Source organism: Echinops telfairi, unplaced genomic scaffold (assembly GCF_000313985.2).
Source record: "Echinops telfairi isolate 266 unplaced genomic scaffold, ASM31398v2 ScPeMD7_3533;HRSCAF=4204_0, whole genome shotgun sequence".
NCBI lineage: Eukaryota > Metazoa > Chordata > Mammalia > Afrosoricida > Tenrecidae > Echinops > Echinops telfairi.
The window spans coordinates 62524481-62549076 of NW_022107431.1; the positions used below are offsets into that span (position 1 = coordinate 62524481).

The 24596-nt window shown below is 41.5% G+C and overlaps 1 protein-coding gene across 1 annotated transcript in view; it reads right to left on the bottom strand.

Annotated features, from left to right (window-relative positions):
• ARHGAP18 (Rho GTPase activating protein 18) overlaps positions 1-24596 on the bottom strand; it is a 140679-nt gene that overhangs the window by 57415 nt on the left and 58668 nt on the right. The window contains exons 2-3 of the mRNA XM_004702222.3: positions 3771-3961; positions 750-985 (exon numbers count right to left, since the gene is read on the bottom strand). Coding sequence (XP_004702279.1) covers positions 750-985; positions 3771-3961 — 427 coding nt within the window. The remainder of the gene's footprint in view (positions 1-749; positions 986-3770; positions 3962-24596) is intronic.

A 24596-nucleotide genomic window follows, 5' to 3' on the forward strand; every position in this document is an offset into this window, starting at 1 on the left:
AGCCCATGAAACACTAAAGGTAACAATCACCTACAACCTACTTTTCCACACTTACTAATTGGTAACCATGTGGTGTGTGCAGTCTCCTCTATTATCCTCATGGGGTTAGGCCCACCTCTAATGCACCAAAGGTACTATCTTTCCCTAATATGAGGAGTCTTACACTGCATTCTACTCTTGCTTAATATTCTTTCCAAAACCATTTTATTGGGAGCTCTGACAGTTAGTATACCATTCCCTAGTTCAATCACATCAAGTAGTCTTGTTCAATTGCTACTACAATCAGTTTCAAAATCAGTTTCTTCCTTCTTGACTCCTTGATATCAGCTCTCTTTTACCTCCTCCCCCGCCCCACTGTATCCCCTACTCCCGAGGAATCCTTATTCTACTTGTTGTCTCCATGGGTTCATAAATCCTGGATTTCATACATTGAAAACCACATAACAACAATTCAAGAGGGCAAGCCACAATGACAAAATACATCAGAAATGAACACCACTATGGAATCAACAAGAACAGGAAGTGTTGAAAACCACATCAAGCCCAAAGAAGTGTATCAGATGAGCTTGCCCCAACAGATTAGCCTCTAAATGAGCAGGGAATTGGCAGCTGGGTGCTCTTGTGCTTGAATATAATAGGTGCTTATGAAGTTTATAATGGTTTGAACTACACTGGTTTGGGCCAGGTGATTCCAAGCAATGATGGATTTCTTTGCCTTAACATAATGAAACAAAAATTTAAAAACCCACTTTTTCCTTTGACTCTGTCTGTTGAGCAAATATGTCTCTGACGTCCGGGATCTGGTGCGGTTTGTTTTTCTTTCTCAGAGTCTGAGAGACCATCTCTACTCGTTTCTGAACAGCTGCGGCCTGGGTCCGAGTCAATGTAGATAAAAACACCATGCTTTCTTGAGAATCGCCAGAGGACTCTCCAAAGAGATTGGACAAACCGGCCTCTTTCAGCCATTCTTCCTCCAGTTCTCCCTCTAAGACAGCACAGGAAAAAAACGTGTTTGCATTTGAACAATATGAGGACTTTCACATCGTGTAAGCTGTCAAAATGCTTCTCTCTCAACCAAACCACAGTGCTAATGATCATTATCTGAAGCTCGGCCAACTGCCATCCGCTCCAGCCACAAAGATATCAAATTTTAGATCCATTTCATATATACGCAATTAAAAAATGTAAGTGGCTTCACATATAATTAACCTCTATCACGTCCATGCAAATGAACTAGGAAGAACATATCATTGCCTTGCCAGAGAGGAGCAAACAATACAATAACTTGCTTGCATTGAGTTACAGATGGAAGTTAATGCTGAAGACATGCATTAAAAGCCCAGTTTCTTCACTTACATTCAGCCAGTCTTAATACCCCAGAGTCCAACCCTAATTTACGGAGATGCTCATTTTCTGTTCACTGTAGCTGACACGGAGTGTGGGAAGACATAAAGCGCATCTGGGCACGAGAAACGAATCAATTCCAAATTAATTTTTTAATCCTCCCACTCAGCACATCAGATTTATATTATTTTAACAAATTAAGGAAAAACATAAGAGACGGTTTTTCAGAAAAGAGCTTATAGGAAACTAATTCGATACCAGAATCAATTCAAAATACTAAAGATAATAGTAAAACAAATACAATGTAGGGTCAAATTAGCACCAAAGAGAAAGAGAGCTAGAATTGATTGACTCCAAGAACTATGTTTTTAAGTGAGAGAGATAAGAGAAAGTGCAAAGACTTAGCGCACAAATGACGGGGATTTATAACTCCTCGCTGCACCTTCATGGCCACAGTAGCTTGGCACCAGTCATTTAGCCTCAAGCAAGCTCTATTTCCTCACCTGTCAACTCAAACACAGTGCTCTGGCCACCTTGAAACCAAGAGGGAGAATGGGAGATGGGAAGAGCTTTGCACAGTGCTGTCAGGCTTGTAACACTTGGTATAACGCTGTTGGTTTGCCTGTCTATCCTGCTATACTATCAACTGCTTGAGGGCAAAAACTCAATTATTCATACCATTGGTTTCAAAACTGCATGCCAGGCAACAAGAACTGGTTTATTGAAATGAAAAGTAAGTCATTACTAATGCTGTGAGGATAGAATTCAATACAGGTGCATAAAACCAAGTAGCCAGAAAAAAACGGCATTGCCAGGCCAAGGGCAACAAACAAGATTACTAGAAGAGTCACCTGTTACATCAAAAAAGCAAGACTCAAACAGCGCAGAGCTAAAGAAGGGGCCGAGCCGTGGAAAATCACAGGCTCTCGGAAGGTCACCTCATTTAGCAGTAATATATGTACTTATCTTAACCTCGAAGAATTATGAAACAGTTGATGACAAACCATCATGTAATCTAAATCAGGCTTGAGTGTTGTTTTTCCCAACACCTTCTCTCCTTATTCAGCAGATCATTTGTATGCTTCTCCAAAAACAGACATCAAGTGTGAGAGCTACTAATAATTATGATAAACTCACCTTTACAAAGAATGTACCTGAGAAATAAAGAGAAACTAAAGAGTAAGATGATTATACACACACGTAAGAAACATTAAAGGATATTCCCAATTATTCCTTTTAAAGTACCATTGGTAGGTTTCAATGCAATATTTTAGCAAGGGAGAAAAATGTATGTACACAGAGTTAGCTGCTTAAACAACAGACCCCAAACATTTAGTTACTAGGCATTGCATTGAGAGATAAAACTCCGTGGCTGGTTTTAACAGTACCTCTTATCTAGTTAGCGTTTATATAAATTATAAACAAAGTTTAAGTGCTATGGATGCCATAACGCATAGAAAGAGAACTCAGAGAATCGATGATAAAATTGGGTGTGTAAGACTTGGTGACCTCGGGATGTAAGTGGTAAGAAAACAATGCATGAAATTTGAGAAATGTAAAGGGCTTGGTTTTTCTTCCAAAATGGCAAGCATAATGGTGGAGATTGTAGTGGACTCTGGATGGAAAGTGGCTTTGGCGAAATTATGGGCAAAAGAGAGAAAGAAGCAAATAGAGAGGCTAAAAAATTGAGTACCGTTTTACATCGTCCAACCTGATCATCTTAGGCTAGTCCATTTACCCTGCGGCCTCTCACCCAATCAGGAAGAATCCAGCTTGCAAAGATAAAAGGACCAAGACAGATATCTCTGACAACACCCCCACAAATATTGGTGTGTGAAGGAGTGTGTATTTCCTTCTAAAAGAACTTGGCTAGGAAAAAAGATAACCATTTTCAAATATTTAAAGTTGAATAGCCTTATTCTGCTCTTCCAGAAAATAAAACTATGGTGAGTCCTACTTAGTAAAGCAGATGGCCAGTCACTAAAATAAAGAACAGAAAAATAGTTCAAGCCATTGACCACTGCAAAATGGCATTACTGAGAAGTATTGAGCTTCCCATTCCTAGGTATACTCATGGAGGTGCCAAATGAACACAAGGCTAGGATTTCACAGAAGGAATTTAAGGGGAGAATAAATGATCTGAACAATCAAGTCTAGCCCAAAGAGCCTCTAGGGTCGAATACCTTTTCACCAGCAAGAGTCTATACACATCTAGGCCCAAGTGAATTACTCTTGTCACCTTTGTTTGGCCAGCTATAATCTCAACTCTGTCAAAAACAAGTAATTTCCAAGGTGACAGGTAACTAACATTGTCTTTCAGGTTATCCAAGTTTCAATCCCCCACCCCCCAATCCGTGTCCTCTTCTTTTCCATGCATTCTTTCCCACTTATATATTTGGGGTGTGTGTGTATTATTTAGCTTTTACCATCAGGCTCTTTGACAACCACCACTGCTTGATCTTTTTGTCTATTGTCCTTGATACTTTTAAGTTCTGTCCAATAGTCTTCCATAGATACTTCATCCAAAGAATCTTGTGAGTTCGATCGGTTAAATGTTGACTTCTCCGATACTTTGGTGGTGTTTTCCTTGTTCATGGTGTATTGGCCATATCTGCGACTATAAATTCAAAAGAGAAGATAGTCTGTTTTAGTACAGCAAGAAGTAGTACCATTTTTAAAATATCACAGCACGAGGTCAGAAAACTCTGTAAGTTCGCTTTATCAAAGCGAGAGAAATAAGTACTTTGAAACTCTATTTGAGGGGCTATTGATTTTTATAACATGCTCTAAGCTAAAGTTTCATTCTGCTTTTCCAGAAAATAAAACTTTGGTGAGTCCTACTTAGTAAAGCAGATGGCCAGTCACTAAAATAAAGGACAGAAAAATAGTTCAAGCCAATTGACCTCTGCAAAATGGCAGTGAAGTATGGTAAAGAACGATCACCAATATGATCAATTATTTTCCTATTTACAGTCCAGGAAAATTATTTTAAGACTTTTAAATGTGAAACTTTGTTCTTAGGAAGCAGCAGGATAGATCTTGATTACAGGCTATTACTTATTTTGTGGTTAAATTCCATGCCACATACAATACTTAGCATTTATATTTATCTGCAAAACTCAAGTCTCTGTAACCAAAGAAGGAAGCATGATTTTAATTTACTTTTTAATTTTGGACGTGAATTACACACAGGAGGGCACGTTATTAAGTTTGTTGTCACTGTCCACACAGAGAACAACTTTTCATCTTTACTTATAAGTGTACTAATATTTTAATATATTCATTTTAAACATGATAAAATCTCATTCAAGCCAATTGTGAGTTACCACTTAAGAATTAACTTGATTTTGTCAGTGAGGGAAAAAAAATCAAATCGATGATGTTTTTATAACTTCAAATAGAACATTTTTAGCACAATCCACAAACTTCTAAATTGGAAGTAAAAAACATAATGAAAATTCAGCATAACAGAAAGCTTAAATGTGTTATTTTTTCACAAAGAGAAAAAAATGGGTAATTATGAAATTATGGAACAGGAATCCGACATTGGAGTCTTCTACATTCAAACATTTTTAAAAATGCAACAAAGAGGGACAATAATTAGTAATCTAGATATAATTTCAGGTTAGTTCTTTATATATATATGTTGTACATACTCATGTATAAGCCAAGTTTTTCGGCTCATTTTTTATGCAGTTTTTGTGGTAAAATTAGGTGCCTGGGCTGGTAGTCATGTCGGCTTATACTCAAGAATACACGGGATATTCCTAGAAGAAAAACGTCTGGGAAATACTGCTTTGCTAACTTGGTTTTACAGACTGCATGTGTTTAAAGTAAAACAAATGCGTTTTAGTAGAGCGTGAACATTTCCATGTTTAAACTGGTCTTTCCCATAACTGATTTAGAGTAGCTGGATTGTGGGACTCTATATGGAAGACAATCACTTTACCCATAACTTTTCATTCCAACTGCTTTGTTAGAAAAAGTAAAATAATCCCATTGGCTATTGCAACAAACAAATGCAATATAGCCGAGTATTTCACTGTAATGTACCAAAAGGCCAGTGTTCGTCCAGTAAAAATGATTCTTTCTGCCTTGACTTCCCACTTCATGCAGTCTGGTTGCAAAAGTGAACAAACAATTCAATCTCTCCGCAGTGGCAAACCTGGGTTCATGATGGGCAAGTGTGAGGATGAGGGACCAAAGGAGGATGTGCGGACATGTTTGTGTGGATCTCTTTCCTCAAGTTTCTTTTGCCCATTGCTTGCTCTTCCATCACTTAATTCAGGGTTTCTTCCTGAACCAACTCGATGGCAGTACTTTTGGTTTGGGTTCTCTGCCCTCCCTGGCCCCAGTCCGACAGAGTTCATGTCTGCATCTGCATCCCACCCTCCTTCCCTTTTCTCTCTTCCCAAACCCAACCCAAGCCCACTGCCATGGTGCCACAATGATCCTACAGGGCAAAGCAGAACTGTTCCCAGGGTTTCTTTATGGAAGCAGATACACAGAATCAACTTTCTTCCTGGGAGTAGCTCTTGATTTGAACTACTGACCTTGACATTAATAATCCAATGTCTAACCCACTACGCCACTAGGGTCCCCTGGTTTCCCATTAGAGTTTACCCTCCTGGTTCTAAATTTAAAATGTGAATGAGAGAATGATTCTTCTCTTTCAAAAAACAAAATCAAATATAAATACATAATATACATATTTATTTCCTGTGATTAGAAGATCAACAGAATAGCTAAAATCAACTGACAGTTTGCTTTTCTCTGTCACATTAGATGCGTAGCCCTTGTTTTGGTTTTATCTGGAATGACAGTTCAAGCCAAGCGACCTTATTTGTGTCTGTGGGACACTTAGCCCCATGGGAGACTGCGTGCATACTGTGAACTGACGGAAGTATAATGGCCAGCGCCAAAGAATTTGGTTTATCTGCTCAGAGGAAGGAGGTGCAGCTGAACTAGAAGTATATTCAGCCTTTCCCTCCTGAAAGAATGTGTTTATTTTGGCAAGGATTTTCCCATAAGTAAATTTCCATTAAGATAGCACATGTGGAAAACTGCAAGGGCATTGTTACATAAATATACCATCTATTCTATATCAAGCCAGGCTTTCAAAACATGCATAAAGCAAAACTCTAATAATGTGGTACTGACGAATCGACACAATATTTTGACTTTAATAAGATTCAGACACTGAACAGGGTTATGATAACCTGGAGATAGTGAATTGTGGAAAGTGGGGCTTTGGGGAGGTTTGTTTTACTCTCCCCCACCTCTTTTTTTTTTTTTTAACCACAGGTAAATGTTGCAAGAACACAGTTTTTTCTGAAATATTAAGTTGCGGAGAATAGGCATCCAGTAATAAATTACCCTCCTTAGCCAGTCTGCCACATCATTTCTATTTTCTGCAAAATCTTATCTGAAGACTGTTTAATTAAAGTGAATGTCACATTCCTCGTTCTTAGGACCCATCCCCTTGTGTAGCCCAGGCTGATTCTGGTTGCAAGTCTGGCTCTTCTCACAGCTGCTGAATGCTGCCTGTCACGGCCACAGCCAACTAGCTGCTTTCTTCTCTCCTGTTCCTCTGAGGATGTTCCGTGACACCACATGCATTTGGGTTGAGGAACATAAAGCAACATCTGCTAGACATAATGAACTGCAGAGCAGTAATGTTTGCTATTTCCAAAAGAACATTCCAAGCAGAAATAGGGTGCTGAAATCATTCAAGAAACAGTTGATACTACAGCACCTACATATTACTCCCACCAGACTGGCTGGCAAGTGATTATGCCACATTCTTGTCTCCTTCACTCCCCTTCCCGAATTCTCCTCCCTAATAAATATCTGAGGGTCACTCTCCACAAACGCCAGCATCTTGTCTTTCACAACTCGAATGGCAGAATTAAGCAGAAAAGACGTTACCATGTGTTGCTCCATAGAGAACTGCTTCCTAGGTCACTGTGCACATTACAATGGCCTTTTTCTGTTCCCTAACATCGCCAGCAAATATTCACCAGGCTTCATAGATGGACCCAGTCCTTCATTCCCATATTGCCAGCATCCATGCCGTGTTTCTAAAAAGTAGTGCTTTCCTCAGGCATACTGCTTTTTCCCTGCTTTTTTGAAACTGTTTGTTTGTTTGTTTTTCAACCTGCTCAGTGAACATAAAGGGCTCTCTATTAGCCATAAAGAGCTACAGTCTCAGAAACCCACAGGCACATTTCTACTCTGTCCTATAGGATCACTATGCGTCGGAATCGGCACCATGGCAGTGAGTTTTCATGGTGTGCTGTGTGTTAGGTTATTTATTGTCTGTTTATTTCTGAATCAGCTGCCTCGAGTCAACCCAGACTCATGATGGCCCCATGTGTGTCAGAGTCGGTTTGGGAAGATCAACCAGGTTTTTCTTCTTCATAGGCACTTACAGATAGATCTCAGCCTCCAACCTTTCAATCAGCAACCAAGCCAGTTAAACGTGTGCACCATGCAGGAACTCCTATTTGTTTCAGAGGGTATTATCCTGGTCTAACACACTGTATGCTTCACAAAATGGGAGTGGTTGACAGGCACTCTGCTGTGGTTTACACCAGAAGGGTGCAGGCTGACTGATGACTCTTTCTAGAATCAAGGATATCATTGTGGGAGCAAAATGAAATGGAAACATATGGGACTGAAAGCTAGAATTGGCAAACTACAATTCTAAATCTACTCAGCTTTATAACCTTGTGAGAGTCACTAACTTCTCTAAACCTATAGCCATAAAGTGGAAAGATTGCTAATAGCCTTGACTACTGTGCTCATAGATTTGGGGGTGAGCGATCAGTTTCAAATTTCTACCCAAATGTCCTAAATAACAACCATGAAGAGGGTACTCAAGTTAATACCATTCTTAAAATCCAAATTGCTAACTATATGAGGGGGCTTCAAAAGAGTCCTCCCATGGTTGAATGAGAACATTCTTGTCCCTTCTAAGGTTAAGTTATCCTCTAATCCTTATCCTCTGGATAAGGATAAATCACTTATCCTCTGGAACTTTATAGTCTGACACTTTTTTTACCAACAGTTTTACTGGTACCTAATTTACATATAATAAAATTCAATAGTTCAGTCATTTAACTTTTTTAAAGGACCATAACAGTTTATAAGGATCCTGGTGCCCATGTTAGGTAAACACAGGACTCTAATTGCAATGGTTCAAACACACAAGCTTCTCTGAGAGGGAAGGTGAGCCTGTCTGGTCTCCAAACCTTGGAAACACTGCATAGAGTTGCTGTGAGCGAGAGGTGATGACTTGACAGCATTGGGTCTGGTTCCTTTGGGTTTTTTTAAAAAGAGCTTATGCTTATGCCTTTGCACTATTGAGCTTTATAGTATCAGCAATTACAACAGAAAAAATAAATATTAATTCACTTAAAAACGGTACTAAAAATAACAATTTGGGGAAAACACTCCCCTCTCCCCACTCCCCTTCTAAAAGTCGTGCAGTAAGTTGCATTGCCTTACATTTTTAAAAGCATCTTTAATATTTGGCTCAGTAGAAGACAGCAGGAGTCTCCCATCTGCTCTGCACTCAGTCTTTCTGCATTCTAACACAGCATATAGTCTCTGGGAAACGCAACTGCTTCCTCATGAGAAAATAAGCATTTAAACGGGTAAATAACAACTTAGTGCTCTTATAAAAATAGTTTTTTTTCTCTTAGAACCCTGATCTCCACATTTTCACAGACCACACTTTGAAAATAATTACTCTAGACTTTTAAAAAATTTCTTAACACCTAATAGATCTAAAGATCTACTTTTCACATCTGTGGGCAATGTTCCAGCAAGCCCTGTTGAAAGAAACCGTCACATTTTCTTGACCTACTTTCTCTTCTTTTAGTTTAACTCTGTGGCCTTCCATCAAAACTGGGCCGTATTCCAATAATGTATCCATATTTATACTAGAACAACCGAGGTGCCTTGGTGGCATGGTCGGTGACAAGGTCAGCCGTCCGAAACAACCAGCCGCCCCACAAGAGAAAGACGAAGCTCTCTCCTCTTGTAAAGAGTTGTAGCCTCGGAGACCCACAAGGGCACTTCTACTCTGTCCTATGGAGTCACTGTAAGACAGAACTGAGTCAATAGCAGTGAGTTTGGTTTAGACACTAATGGAAACGGCAAAAACCATCATTTAAAAACTCCCACCTTCCCAATCATTTGCATATTCATCTGTGATGTATCAGGGGTCGCCGTTCTCCCTGGGTTCCCTGTTGGCCAGTGTATGTGAAGACATGCATTGCTTTCCAAGCCCCAGTAGCATAGTGTGTTAAGTGTTGGGCTGCTTGCTCCCTGCGAGGCTGGAAGTTCAAATCCACCAGCTGTTCCATGGGAAAAGATGAGGCAAGATTTAGTCTCCGAAACGCTAAGGTCTACTCTGTCTTGTAAGGTCACTATGTGTTGGAATCGACTCAATGGCAGTGTCTTTGGCTTTTGTCATTACAGGTGGGTCTACCACACCTTGAAGGATGGCAAGGACCCAACAGCATTGTGTTTCTTTGTGCACGGGGTGAGGGGCAACTCAATAGCAGCTCACAGGATCTCATGAGACTTTCATCGCTATACTTAAAGAAAATTGTTTTTAATACTCCTGACATCTTTCTTAAAGCCTGATGATGGAAGGCATACTTTGTTTCGTTTCCCCCATTCGGTCCTTTCTAAAAAAGCGTGGGATTCCTCTCCTGCTCCTCGCCTACATATCTTTCCAGTGGATGACAAAAAGTGCCAGAGGATGCAGACCGAAGAATAACCACTTGATTTTGCCCCTGCTGTGCTTTTACCTTTCAACAAAGCAAATGGAAAGTTCGTACTCAGATCATGGCTTATCATGAACCATGATGACTAAGATGTCTGAGATGGAGCCGCCATTTGTTGAAGTATAAACTTAGAACGGGATCATCCTCTCCCATCGTTTTCTAGATGAGGCCATCGGGCCTGGGGCTAATTCTTCTCTAATGTCAGAGAGTAAAGAACCAAAATCACTGTCCTTATTTCTTCTCCCGGGGTCTTTTTATTAGAGCAAATAGACAAGAGCAGGCAGATCCCTTCTCCTCTCAAACACTCCAATCACTCTGTGTTTGCACCGCACAGAGCAAAACCAAAAGAGATCTCTTCGATGCAATCTATAATTAGCATTTTTTTAAATGGCCACTACACTTATCTAGGAAAGAAAAGAAAAAACATTTAGCAATCAAATCAGACCTGTATAAAACGCACAGGAAGCCTTTTCCAACGCAAAAAATCAACTGTGGTGTGTTGTGTCATGCTGGGCATGAGTTTAACTATAACCCTTTTAGCAAAAACTATTTTGAAGCAAATTAAAATTTTAAGAACAGTTAAAAAATGCACTCTGCTTTCCCATCTACATTTTCTGTCTTAAAAAATAAAACAAAATCATATTTTTGACGTGGATTTTCTCCTTTATTTCTGCAGTGTTATTAGAGAAATAACCGCTGTCATTGTGAGAGGGTAAAGCTATTAATACTGTACAATGACTTGTCCATTAGAATACACTGAATTTGAATGGCTATGAAAAACTGTGTCCTATGAATGACCCACGTCACCCACCCCCTCATGGAAGTGAATGCCTCCAATTGTGAAGCTGAAAGCAGTAATTATTACAAGTGGCTCTGACATTCAGGAACAAAGAGCACTGACAATTTCTGAAAGCAGGGAGAAGTTGATTAGAAAGCCATACCACATCAACACCCCCTTCAGCACCCTCCATCCCCAGGGGCCCTCAGAACTCAGGGAGAGAAGGCATCATCTCTTCCCCCCAAGCCCAGGACTGTCATTTGAAGAGTATACTAATCATTGCGCTTCATGTAAATGTACTTCTCCCACTCCTTATGTTATCCCATCTTATTTTCGGGGGGAGGGAAACGAATAAAATACATTTGTTTTCACTGTACTTTTCTTTTAAAAGAAGTCACTTGCACCAGTTATAGTACTACTTGTGTGTGACTTTGTCATCAGCCTTAACAAGCAAGCATAATTTAGATGAAGTCACAATTATTTGGGCTCTGAAGAACGTCCATCTACTTTTGATCATCACGATGTGAGGGGTTAGGGGGAGGCATAAAGGAGGAAGCCCAAAGCCCAAGTCCATTGTCACTGAGTGAATTCTATTTCACAGCGACCCTAAGGCAGGGCAGAACTGTCCCACAGGGTTTCCAGGGCTATCAGCAGGTCACGGTGAGTCAGAATCTATGTGATGACAGTGTGTTGGAATTCATCTCTGTGGACATAAATTGCCATAACCTTCTCTCATGGAACAGCTTATGGGTTGGAAATGCTGACTTTCAGTCAGCAGGCTAGCACTTAACCACTGGGTCAACAAGGCTCTGAGCTTGATATTACTATAGCCACTTTTCAAATGTGGTAGCTGGTTCACTGGGACAGTTGTCAAAGGCACAGAAGACAGGGAGGGATGAGTGCTCCCCAAAGGGATGAGGGCTCCAGACAAAGTCTGGAGGGATGAGTGCGCTCAAAAGGAAGGATGCATAGATGAAAACAGCAGCCACCTCTGCCCCAGACAACAGAGTTGGGCTGGGGAAGCAAGAGGTGCAAGCGGACATGTGAACAAAGGCTGTCTTTGGCATCCCTGTCTACATTCAGGGCTCTCGTTCATCCACGTACACAGAGTACTGGCTGTGCCTTCCCCAAGACACACGAATCTCATCACAACAATTGCAAAAAGATAGCAGGGACAGTTGGGGTTTCTTAGTTCTTGCCTTAGGCCAAAGCTAGTTAAATCAGAAATCTTGAAAAAAAAATGGTGGTGTTACTGAACACATCCTGGGCAGCACAAATCTGCACCTTTCAGTCTCATGTTTGCACCGTCTCATTCCTTCGGTCTGTGTTAGAACTTAAATGCTAGGCACTTGATTTGCTGAAGACGGTGGTTTACTGTGGAGAGCTTAACTCCATCTTCAGTCTTGACACTAATTCTGCTCCCATTGTGTCCTCTCTGACCGATAACCAGCAATGGAAAAAGCTTTGCCCTCTGGCAGAGTGCGTTTGAAAGTAGAAAATAACCCCTAACCCAACAGGCTCGGTAGGAGCCCTGGTGGCCCTGTGAGTTACACATTGGGCTGCCAACTACAAGGTCAGCAGTTTGAATCCACTAGCAGATCCTCAGGAGAAAGATGAGGCTTTTTACTTCCAGAAAGATCTATAACCATAGAAACCCAAAGGAAGAGTTCTACTCTGTCCTACAGACTTACTAGGAGTCAGAGTTGACTTGATAGCATGGGTTTTTGGGGTTTGGATCTGGACCAGGAAAGGGAAGATAGGAGATTTACCTGGCTGTGTGCTTAATGGACATTGGAATGCCAGGGCCAAATGAACATGGCTCATACCCCCAAATCAATCCTGTGACCTTTTCTAATGTGCATGTGTCTGTATGTCCCCATCATGGCCATGACTGTGATGACTTTTTGTTTCCCATGATCTATAATTGTCATGTGGCTGCACTGTGCCCTCAGGCTGATGGTCTCCCTCATCGGAATGATTTTTTATCTTTGTCTTATCTTTTTCCTACTGAAGACTTAATAAAGGAGTGTCTATAAAATACACTTGAATTTGGGGTTGTTCCCCCCTACAACATTTGCCCAAATATCTTTTGAACTTGCTTATTCATAATGCAAAGAAATTGGAAGCATTCTGAATTCTCCCACTGGTTCCTATCACTTAAATTACTCTGAAAACTAAAGTTACGAAAAGACATCAGGGCAAGTTCTGGTCTTTCCACATCAGTTTCTGAAAGGTGGTCGAAATTATGGCAAATGTGTATAATTTCAACAATTCTCTTTAAAAACAAAACCAGGAGTAACACTTACAAAACTATGCTGTGGTTGTTATGTGCCTGTCAATGCTGACTCAACAGATTCGAACAGCCCCACCGGGCTCCCAGGCTGTAACCTGTATGGGACAGATTGCCAGGCCACTTCAAGGGTTGCTTGTGGGTTTGCTTCAAACCACTGACCCTTTGTTTAGCAGCAGAACACTTGACCACTGTACCAGCGGGGCTCCTCTGCAGAATTCCAGACATCTTTTCTAACTCCGGGAGCTGAATTACAAATTTTAGTTGGACACTGACATACAGCAAAACAATGAGGAAACAAATCAGGTTCCATTTATGTTGTATTAGGAAAACTGCCAAATATAGATCTAGATATATAGATATAGACAGAGACATATAGATTGATTGGTTGATAGATAAAGCCCATAAGTAATACCTGTCAAGAGCTTTGCTTGAAAACATTATCACTTTTAAAGAAAATATGGCAAAACCAACCCATATATAGTTGCTGTTTATATATATATATATATATATATATATGGATGTGTGTGCACGTGCATGTCTAGAAAGAACATTTTTAAAAACCACCACAGCTAGGCCTGGTAGAAAGGAGTGTGAAGATTCAGAACAGAAAGAAAGGAGAAAGGCAGGAGGCAGCAAGGCAAAGTCCAAAACCTCCCTCCCTCCCAATGAAGTGCAGACACAGGGCCCATAAAAAGAGAGTTCTTGGCAGCCATCACTGGCAACCAGACCAAGGCTCTTCCTGTCTTTGAGCTCTGCTTCTGGGTGGCTGAGGACCTCTTGGGTTCTAAGCAATATCAGGAGACGGTTATGAGAGTATCTGCCACGAAGCTTACACACAGGACCTCGCAGCATTAATGCGTAAGCAATGGAGTCTTCACATCGACTCCATTCCACTACCTGTCACTATCCCTTGTACCCACCCCACACCATACCTGCCACTCTTCTCCAGGACGCCTTCCTTTCCTGCTATAGGTCAGCTGCAGAGCCACCCAGGGGCACACCTGCGGCGACTTTGCCTGTTAAGCACAAACCCTCGGTCACTGCTCACTTTCCTACGGAGGAACCTTTCCCTTGGAGGGGGTGGGGGGGTGTGGAATCAAAAGGAGACTTCTCCTCTTGTTCAGTCTCACCACTGCTTTGGCCACATCCTATTCCGTGAAGCCCTGCCCACATTTGTGTCTCCACTGAATGAATCTGCCTGGTATGTGGGCCTGTTGGTTGATTTCTTCTTAGTTGCCCTGTGCTGAGCAAACTGCTTGCCGTTGCTGATGCTTGTGAGCTGTTGAATTATTGATTCTTGAATTATTACTGTCTCTAAAACTATAGCCTCATTTTAATTTCAAAGATTTTTCTTTTATTTCCATGCACATAACCACAAAGAAATAGGAATTTTTGAAAGGAGACAGTACAGAACCATCAATCATCAGAAAACCCCAAAATAAATAAGATAGTTGTCCTGCCTCTCTAACTCAACTCTTGTTTCTTCAGACTTTTGAAAGTAGGCTTCACGGAGAGACAGCAGAATGACACAAAGGGGCTGATTTTGTATCAGACTGTAACTGATATTAAATCACACACATGCACTGGCTTATAGTCTATTAGCACATATTCCCTGACACTTTTTTTTTAACATGTATTTTGAAACACGTGTTTACTGAGCAGACGATTGTCGGTACCGTATATGCTTGTGTATCAACTGAGTTTTCTAGCACATTTTTATGCAGCTTTTGTGGTAAAATTAGGTGCCTCAGCTGATATTTGGGTCAACTTATACTCGAGTATATACAGTATATTTAACAACTCTTCAAACTTCCCAATGTCTTGCCCTGTTATCATTTTTTGCCCATCTCCCTCTTGCTCTTTATAACAGCTCAAACCTACTCGTTGATCTGTTTGACCAAACTGTTCAAATCCTTTGGTGTGAGGCTGATCATAAAATGATATCAGCACTTAGGTATGGGTGGAATTTTCCAGTTCCTCTCAGCAGCCCAAAAAACCCCCAGATTGAGACTCCAAGTCATGAGCCCTCCTTTGGTCTCTTTCCCACGCTCTCCCAGTTCTGCTATGGTTCACCATCCCTCCCAGCAAGGATTTCACTTCCTTTTCGTACTGCCATGGCGATCACCCACCACCTTCCCTTCACTTTAAGTAACCATGGCCCATGTTCACACCAGTGCTTTGAGTTTTCTATTGTACTCTTACGAGAATCCCACCCTCGCCCCATCTCTGTTTCTCAGAGCCCACCTGGCTTTGTCCACAGTGTGCTCACTGGTCCACTGTCCTAAGGATGCTCTTCTCTACGATGGAGCCCAGCTTCCTCACCAGGTCTGTCTAGGACTTGGTTTTTGTTTCACAATGGTCAGGTTACTTCAAAGGCACGTGTCAGTATGCTAAATTGTTGTCAGTCTCCTATGTACTCATTGTTAATGCTTTTAAAAGTTTTTAATGCTCTTAAAAGAAAATAGTTGCCTTTTCGGTTCAAAGCTGTGATCCTGCTTTAACTCGGAGGAATTCTTCAAATTTTCAGCAAGTTCTCTGAGATGTAATTAAGAAAGGTCTTTAATTCCCAAGGTCTTCAATGCGCCCAAATCTCCTGAACTCATTTTAAAAGCAAACTCCCATGCTTTCTATTAGTTCAGAACCTCAAGATTACATAACCCCTACTCCCTAAACAAACATTAATGAGAACAGATAAACTTACACTAAGATACAGACTCCCTCATATGCAACATATAACAAAATACTTCAAAAGTTTGGATTCGGAAAGGCATTTAAATGGAGGTCAACACTTATCTCCAGGGCACTGATGGATGTTAGATTATAGTTTCTAGTGCCCTCTGGTCATAGGGAAGATTGCCTTTGACTCATGTCTATCACGTTACACAGTAACAAGTACTTACTGATCTAATACAAAGTATTGAGCATTAATAGTTCTTAAAATTCAATTTTAGAATCCTACTAAATACATTGGCAATGGAATGTGAATGTCACTTATTTCCTATGAAAAACACTCTCGCCCTTCAATAAGACTTTTATATACATCCTTACCTCAATTTTTCCTTACTTAAAACAAGGAAAGTTCGATTTAAAAACAAACTATTTTTGAGACTATAGCTCACTATATGGCATTTTGTGGAACAAACATGGACATTATTGCTAAACTCTTCTTTGTGACGGAGTCAGACGTACCTTGGCCGTGGGTGATGCACTAGATGGCTAACTGCAAGGTCAGCAGTTAGATCCCACCAGCTGCTCTGTAGCAGAAAGATGAGGCTTTCTGCTCCCAGAAGGATTCACGGTCTCAGAAATCCAAAAGGGGCAGTTCGGTTCTGTGCTATAGGAGTAGTATGGGTCAAAATCTACTCAGTGGCAGTGAGTTTGGGAGGTTTTAATCTTTGTGATTTCTGCAATAAAGCAGAGAGATCATCTCAAAACTCACTGAGGTTTCAGAGATATAAATCAGCTGGCAGGCAGGGGGCAAACACTGGAAGAAGATGCTAAAAGTGAAAAGATGATTGTTTAGATGCTACACAACAACAACAAAATGGTGCCATTGCGTCAATTTTGACTGCCCAAAACTCACAAGGGTTTCCAAAGTTGTAAAATTGTACAGGAATAGATAGCCTCATCTTCTATTGGTGAGTAACTAGTGGGTTTGAACCATTCATCCCCGCCTGATGCATCACCAATACACAAACAAGGATCCTATAGACATTAACACTCACTACCACTGAGTCAATCCTGACTCATGATGACCCTATAGGACATGGCATAAACGAACCTGTGGGTTTTTGAGACTATAACTCTTTACAGGTGTAGAGAGCCGTATCTTTTCCCCATGAGGTGATTGGTGGTTTCAAACAGATGACCTTGCAGATCACAGCCCGATGTGTAATCACAACACCACCAGCAATAAAGGGAGAAGTTCTTTAGAATGGTAGGAGAACAACTAAAATAGCAGCAACAGAAGGAAAAATCTGACTGCGGCCAGGTGGTGGGCTGCTTAGGCTGTAAAGTGCTCTGGGAGCCGCCAGATGACCTCAAGTGCTATAAATGTTCCACTGAGAGGTACTGAAGGCCAAAAGTATTTTTAAAACGGAGGTGCTAAAAGGCAGCTTTATTACGGATTCAAAACCAAATCCCAAAAAGTACCAAACTCACTTGCATTGGGTCCATTTCTACCAACACAACTCTATAGGCCAGAGTAGGACTACCCCTTTGAGTTTCCAATGCTCTGTCAATCTTTATGGAGCAGAAAGTTTCATCTTTTCCCGAGAGAGCAATCAGTGGGTTTGAAACACTGACCTTGAGACCAAGTCATCACCCATTATGCTACCAGGACCCCTGTTAGGGATTAAAGGAGGTGGAGACATTATTTCTACTTATTCACATCCTTTAGCCAAGTTTAGAAACAATTTATCCATAATGTGTCCCACTGAAAGTCTTGACGCAGTCATAAGCAGATCATGTGACTATTGCAGGGCACATTTTCCTTTTACAATGAGCCTATTTAGCAAAGCTAACACAAGAGTCCAAGTAACTTTAAAGATACATGAAATAAAATGTAAAATGGAAGTATAGACTAATGGTTACAATAGTGTACTTGCTCCAGAAATACTTAAGGCAATTTCTAATCATAAGATATGACATGGGGGTGCTGGTGGGACTTTCACCTTAACATCTGAAAGAGAAAAGCAGGGCTCTCCAAAAAATCACTGAGTTTATTTTAGAAGACAGAAACGGGATCTACAGGCTGTTGGTCAGTGAGGGGTAGACAAGGGCTTTATTGAAAGGAACTATGGGAACCCCCAAGGGATGAGCAGAGACATCACAAAGGCAAAGGCAAACACTAACAACAACAACAATAAAAAGAATAAGGGGGAAACATAATTGATGCAACTGCTTACGAATACCACATCACCTAATAGTTGTTGACTCGCAGGGAAAAAACTGGGATCTAGCAAATGCAAAGGACAGACACGTCAACTCAACAGCATGCAGCAACACAACAACAACTCATCAAAATGCGTCAAACCCACCCAAGACTGCGGTGGAAGAACAGGCCACCATCAAGAAGACTCCCGGGGAACGGTTCCACTCTAGTTACACATGAAGTTGGCGTGAGTCAGAATGATAGCAGCCAGCTTGTCTTCTCTTCCCCGTCCCATCGCCAGCAGAAACATGGCAGTCGGCTTCCATCGAGAGTACAGACTTGGAAGCCCCAAGGGCGTCTATCTGTGCCATGGGTTCCTGTCCCTTGGGACTTGACTTGCTGGCCATGGGCTTGATTTCGGGTTTGGGTTTGATGTGTTTTGTGTTTGCTGCTTTTTACCTCTCCTCTAAGCGACCCTGGGTAGATGAACTAGTAACTGCCGAGAGGTTGATATTCTGGACCTGCCAAGAGGCACTTCAGGAGAAAGGCCTGGTGATCTGCTGCAGAAAGGCAGCAGCCTTGAAAAGACCGTGGAATTCAGTTCAACTGTGCAAAACACAAGGCTTTGTAATCAATCCCCAGCAACTGATGGTTCTGCAGTTTTGTTTCTGTTCATTTTGCTTTGGTTCTGGCCAGCTTCCCCACTACTCCAGACACCCAATAAGTTCTTCTTTCGGCTCAGGTCCTACAAAGAAACCACCCAGCTTGAGTCATTTCGACATCTCCCCTGAATGCTCCTGAGTCCCGTGTTCTGCACTGGCCAAGGATCCCGGCACCTCCATTCCAGGCAGGTCTGGTGCCTGGGCCACCAGCTGGCAGGAGAGAGGAAGGAGAAAATAACACTGTCACCCAAAGTCCCACATCAGGCAGCCAAGAGTTCCGATGAGGTTCGCCAATAGATTACTGAATAGTGGGTAGTGCCCCTGGAGACAAGAACAGAGCCTGGGTAAATTCTGAAAGGCGAAGATGATACCACTGGGAACAGGTCACGGACCCCGGCAGCAGGCGGCATCCGCGCAGTGAGCACCCCAGCTACAGGAGCCAGGAAGTATGCGGATGACATCGAAGGTGAGCTCCCTCGACTATCTCGCCAAGACAAATCTTCAAAACTGAGCTAGATTGTCAGACGCCCCAAGCGAGAGATCTAAGGATTAGAACATTTTCCTTTTTTTTTTTTTTTTTACACTCAGGTGCTTTAGTGGCAACTGTGAAGGGTTCCCACCTCATAAAAGATGTTCGTTGTTTGCTCAACCTAATCCCATAAAGTGAAATGCACAGCTTTTACAAGTCAAATATTTGTGAAACCTCTAAACATACTTTCTCACGACAATCTAATTCAGAAATATCACGTGTGGAACCTAGCAGCCTGGCCAGTGGAACGCTCCTCGGAGGGCCCAGGGAGAGGTCTATTCATTGGCCCATCTTCCTTGTGCATACTGGTCTGCCTTCTGAACTTCGAGTTCAAGTTCAAGTTCTAAAAGATCATTGGCAGAGTCTCTTTAGAAATGAAGTTAATCTCTACAGTGAAGCAGGCTTTCCGTTCCAAGTAAGGAAGCAGACCTTGTGCACTTGGAATGAAGTCCGCACTTCCGTCCGAGTGGAGCGAGACCAGAAAGCATGACCTCTTGCTCGTTAATATAAACAGATCATTCCGTTGTGATTCATACATCCATCCAAAAAAACACTGAATCTTCATTAAGGCAGGCTTTATACATATTGATGTCCAGAGTACCTGCCCCTCCCGCCCCCCTGCCCCCCCCCCAAACTCACTAGGCTTCACCACTGACCTCCAAAAGTCTGCATTCTAAGGAGATAAAACATAAAGAAAGAGGAAATTCGGGGCAGCATTTGCTTCACACTATATGAATGCTGGCATCCTTGAGTGGTACAAAGGGTTAAAACACTCTGCTGCTAAAGGAGAGGTTGAAGGTTCAAGTCCATCCAGGGGCACCTGAGAAGAAACGCCTGGTGATCTCATGCCAAAATATCACCGCTGAAAACCCTGCAAAGCACAGTTCTCTTCGGACACACACGGAATTGCCCTGATTCAAAAGGAGCTTGATGAGACCAGTTTTCATATTAGCAAAAATACTTAACTGTGCTCAGGAGGAAACTGTACAGACCAAAAGGCAATTGTTCGAAGAGAACAAGGGCTACTGCATGATGTGAAACCCATATTAGCAAAAATACTTAACTGTGCCCTGGAGGAAACTGTACAGACCAAAAGGCAATTATTTGAGCAGAACAAGGGGTACTGCATGATGTAAAACCAGGAACAATGTGTGTCAGGGTTGCATCTTTTCACCATACTATTCCATCTGTACACTGAGCAAAAAATTGGAGAAGCTGAACTGTACAAAGAAGAATGTAGCACTGAAATGTAGGACGACTCATTAAACCTGCAGGATACAGATGGCACAATGTAACTGGCTAAAACTAAAAATGACTAAAAGCACTTACTGATGAAAACCAGACTACAGGCTCCGGTACTGATTACCACTCAACATGAAATAAACAAAAGCCCTCACAACTGGGATCAAAAAACACAACAAGATAAACAGAGAAAAGATTGCTGCTGTCCAAGATTACATTTTGCTCCACAATCAACCCCCACAGACCCTGCGATCAAGAAAGCAAAGGACTTACTGCATTGGGCAAATCTGATGCAAGGACCTCTTTCAAGTACTAAAGAGCAAAGATGTCATTTCAAGGACTCAGATGACCCTGGTCCAATTGTCCCAGTTGCATGCAAAAGCTGGACTATGGGTAAGGAAGACTGAAGAATTGATGCCTTTGAATCCGGGTGTTGGCAAGAATGTTGAGTGAAGAACAAGCAAGCTTGCCTTGGAGAAAGGACGATCAGAACACTCCTTAGAAGTAAGGATGCAAAGATTCCCTCTGTATTTTGGACACATCACCAAGAAGATCATAACCTTGGAGAAAAATATCATGCCTAGCAAAAGAGCAAAAAAAACGAGGAAGACCCTCAATCAGATGGCTTGACCCAGGGACTGCAACGGTGGGTCCAAACATAGCCACGACTGTGGGATGGCACAGACTAGGCAAAGACACAAAAGCCAGAAAGGGCTTAAAAGAAAGAAAAGTCTGTAGCATAACGAAGGCAAGAAGGGAGATGCCAAGTTCTTACTAACTCCCAATCTAATGTTATCGAGATTTCCCCAGAGCCAGCACTGTCTTCCTGTTTTTTGAATCAACCCTACTTCCCTCTAATTTAAGTCCATTTCCTCTGCACAAGTAATGATTTCATCAGTGTCCTCTTTATAGGAACCCTGTTGCTGGAAATAGTTGTAAGTCCGTTCTTCACTATACTACAAGTTGACTAATGAATAGTAACTTCTTTACTTTTTCATTCCTATGTTTTCAAAACCAGTTCTCTAGAAATATACCCTGTTATACACATTCTTAACGACACCATCATAAAAATACACCTACAGGTAACCGCGAAGCACCTTTGTTTGGAATGTGCTCCCTTTGAGCCTTTTTCAGGTTAGCTCTTGCTCTAGAAATGAAGCTTGCAGGATGACATCAGTCTTAGAAATAGGTATCGGTTTAGGCCTACGTAGACAGTCCCTGGCCCAGATAAAACAGTCAAAAGCCTAATCATGCATGCTTTCTCTTTCTTACTGAAGAAACGACTACTATTATTAATTGCTTTCTGTGGCTCTGCAATCTTTTCTTAAAAAGCCTTTTGCTAATCATGTGCATTAATATTATGCTAATAAAAGTAAGGGGATGCTAACTAATTCTGTCTCTCCAGTAGTAACCAAGGATCAGAGAGAGGAGGGTAATTTGCATGTTTGCTTGATTGGAGTGAATTAGCATTTAAACAGTCATTGTCACCAATCTTGAAATAAAAAATAATAACACATGTTGGGTCACATTGAACAGAATTAATTTCTCCAGTGGAACCATCTAAAACCTAAGTATTTGGAGAGAGATTTTGCTTGGAAGCATGAATCTCAGATGACAAGGATGAGCATTCAAACCCAAGGCAGCCATCTGCATCACAAATGCATTTCAGTTCCCCTCTGGAAAAGGAATTCATTTACTGTGGAAGGCCATTCACTTCCACTTCTGAGTGCCTATTCCTCAAAAAGCTTTCAAGTACTGTGAGAACAATGATTAAAAGAGGATCTCCCCATCTGTGTTGCATTAGGCTGTGAGACAGCCCCTCTTGCAGAAGCAGCTTCTGCATAATTCATTGTGCTTTTTAAATCCTAATCAGAGAAATGCAATAAGCGATGAAGTTAGCACAGCCGAGAGGAGAGAGCTGGACATTATTGTGCTACCTCCTGAACACCCTCCTAAACTCCAACATCAGTCAGAGTAGACATGCACCTTCACCGTTCCTTCCTCTAGTTCCAGTGGGTTATTGCTCACGCCCGAGGCGCTATTACCATTCTCAGGGCATACAACTATCTCAGGACAGAATCTCTCTTAGGTTATTAGGATAGAAGATTCAACTGTGTGACAGAGGATTGGTCTATTTCCAGGTGGATGCTTATTGTGGGAGCATGATAATACATTCACTCTACCACAAGATTCTCCCATTTCCGAAGATTATACATTCTAATCTGTTAGACAGGAACCCTTGATGGCATGGGTAATGCGCTGGACTGCTAACCACAATATGGTCAGTTGAAAACCTCCAGGAACTCCATGGGAGAAATATGAGACTTTCTATTCCCATAAAGACTTACAGGTTTAGAAACCCAGAGGGCAGTTCTGTCCTGTCCTGTAGGGTTGCTCTGAGTCAGAATTGGCTCAATGGCAGTGAGTTTGGTTTGGGTTTAACCTGTTATTAAGGAGCCCTGGTGGTGTAGTAGGTCACACACTGGGCTGCTAACCAAAAGGTTGGCGGTTCAAACTCAACAGCCACTCTTTGGAAGAAACATGAAGCTTTTTGTTCTCATGAAGATTGACAGCCTCAGACACCCACAAAGGCAATTTGACTCTGTCCATAAGGTCATTCTGAGTCAGAAGAGATTTGGAAGCAGTGAGTTTTTGAGGTGGACTCTGTTACTGGAATAGCAGTGTAACAGCACCAGAATGTTCATTTTCCGAATGGGAGACACCATTTTCAATTCCCAGCCGCCAATGCACCCCACGCATAGCCACCACCCACTGGTCAGTAGAGACAAGCATTAACTGTGATGCTATGATATTTCAATTAAAAACATGTTTTGAAGTTGTAGACCCTTGAAGCTTTGGGATCGTATAAATTGTATATGGATTTGTACCAAGCAACAGTAGTGAAAACTAAGTTAGGACCAGATTGAATGGTGTGGGTCACATTTTTTTTTCACTAAAATGGTGACTGTCCGATTCTTATTATTCTTTGAAATCAAACCAAATCCACTGCTGCTATCGAGTCAACTATATATATAGGGCTTCTGAGGCTACAAATCTATATGGGAACAGACAGCCTTGAAGTTAGGGATCCACAGCCTCACTCAAAACTAAAAACAACCTCCCTGCTGTCAAGTTGGTTCTGACTCAGCCACCCTGTAAGACAGGGTAGAATGGCCCTAGTTCCCATGACTGTAAACCTTTATGGGAGTAGGAACCTTGTCTTTCCATGGAGGAGCAGCGGGTGGTTTAGAACTGCTGACTTTGTAGTTACCAGCACATCTCATAACTATTACGCCCCCAGGGCTCCAAGTTTCCTTATTCCCTAGGTCATGGTGTAAAAAATTAGAATAACATCTGAGGTTTCATATCTATAATCGACAGTTCCTGGGATCGAGCAAAGACCCTGAGATTTATTTAGGTAGCACAGTGATAATGAGATGACAATTTAAAGAACTAAATTCAATTACACAAACCAATTTTTTAACATTTTAAACCAATTTATTTATTTTTCAATTTAAACTCTCAGCATTAAATTCTCAACAGACTCATCGAACACACAGTGGGGAGTGGGTGGCGGAATAGGAGAAAAACTCCCTGGTAAGTTTTGAATTTTATTGGTAACTTGTTCATGTTTCAGTGCTGTCCAATAGATTGAAAAGTGAGCCACAAAAGGAATTCGGATCTTCCAGCACTCACATTAAGTAAATGAGAAAGTGAGGGGCAATTAATTTTAAAACATACTTCAGCCAATCCAATACATGTGAAGTACCATTTTGACATTCAATCAATATAAAATTATGAGACTTTTTATTTATTTCTATTGTTCATTCTGAGTTCGTTCATTCAATGCGAGGGTGTAGTTTACACATACTTACATCAAGTTCTGTCTGAGCCAATCACACCAGAAAACCAGTGGTTCTCAACCTTCCTCATGCTCAACCCTTTAATAACAGTTCCTCATGTTGTAGTGACCCCCAACCATAACATTATTTTCATTGCTACTTCATAACTGTCATTTTGCTACTGTTATGAATCATCATGTAAATATCTGACATGCAGGATGTATTATGCGACCCC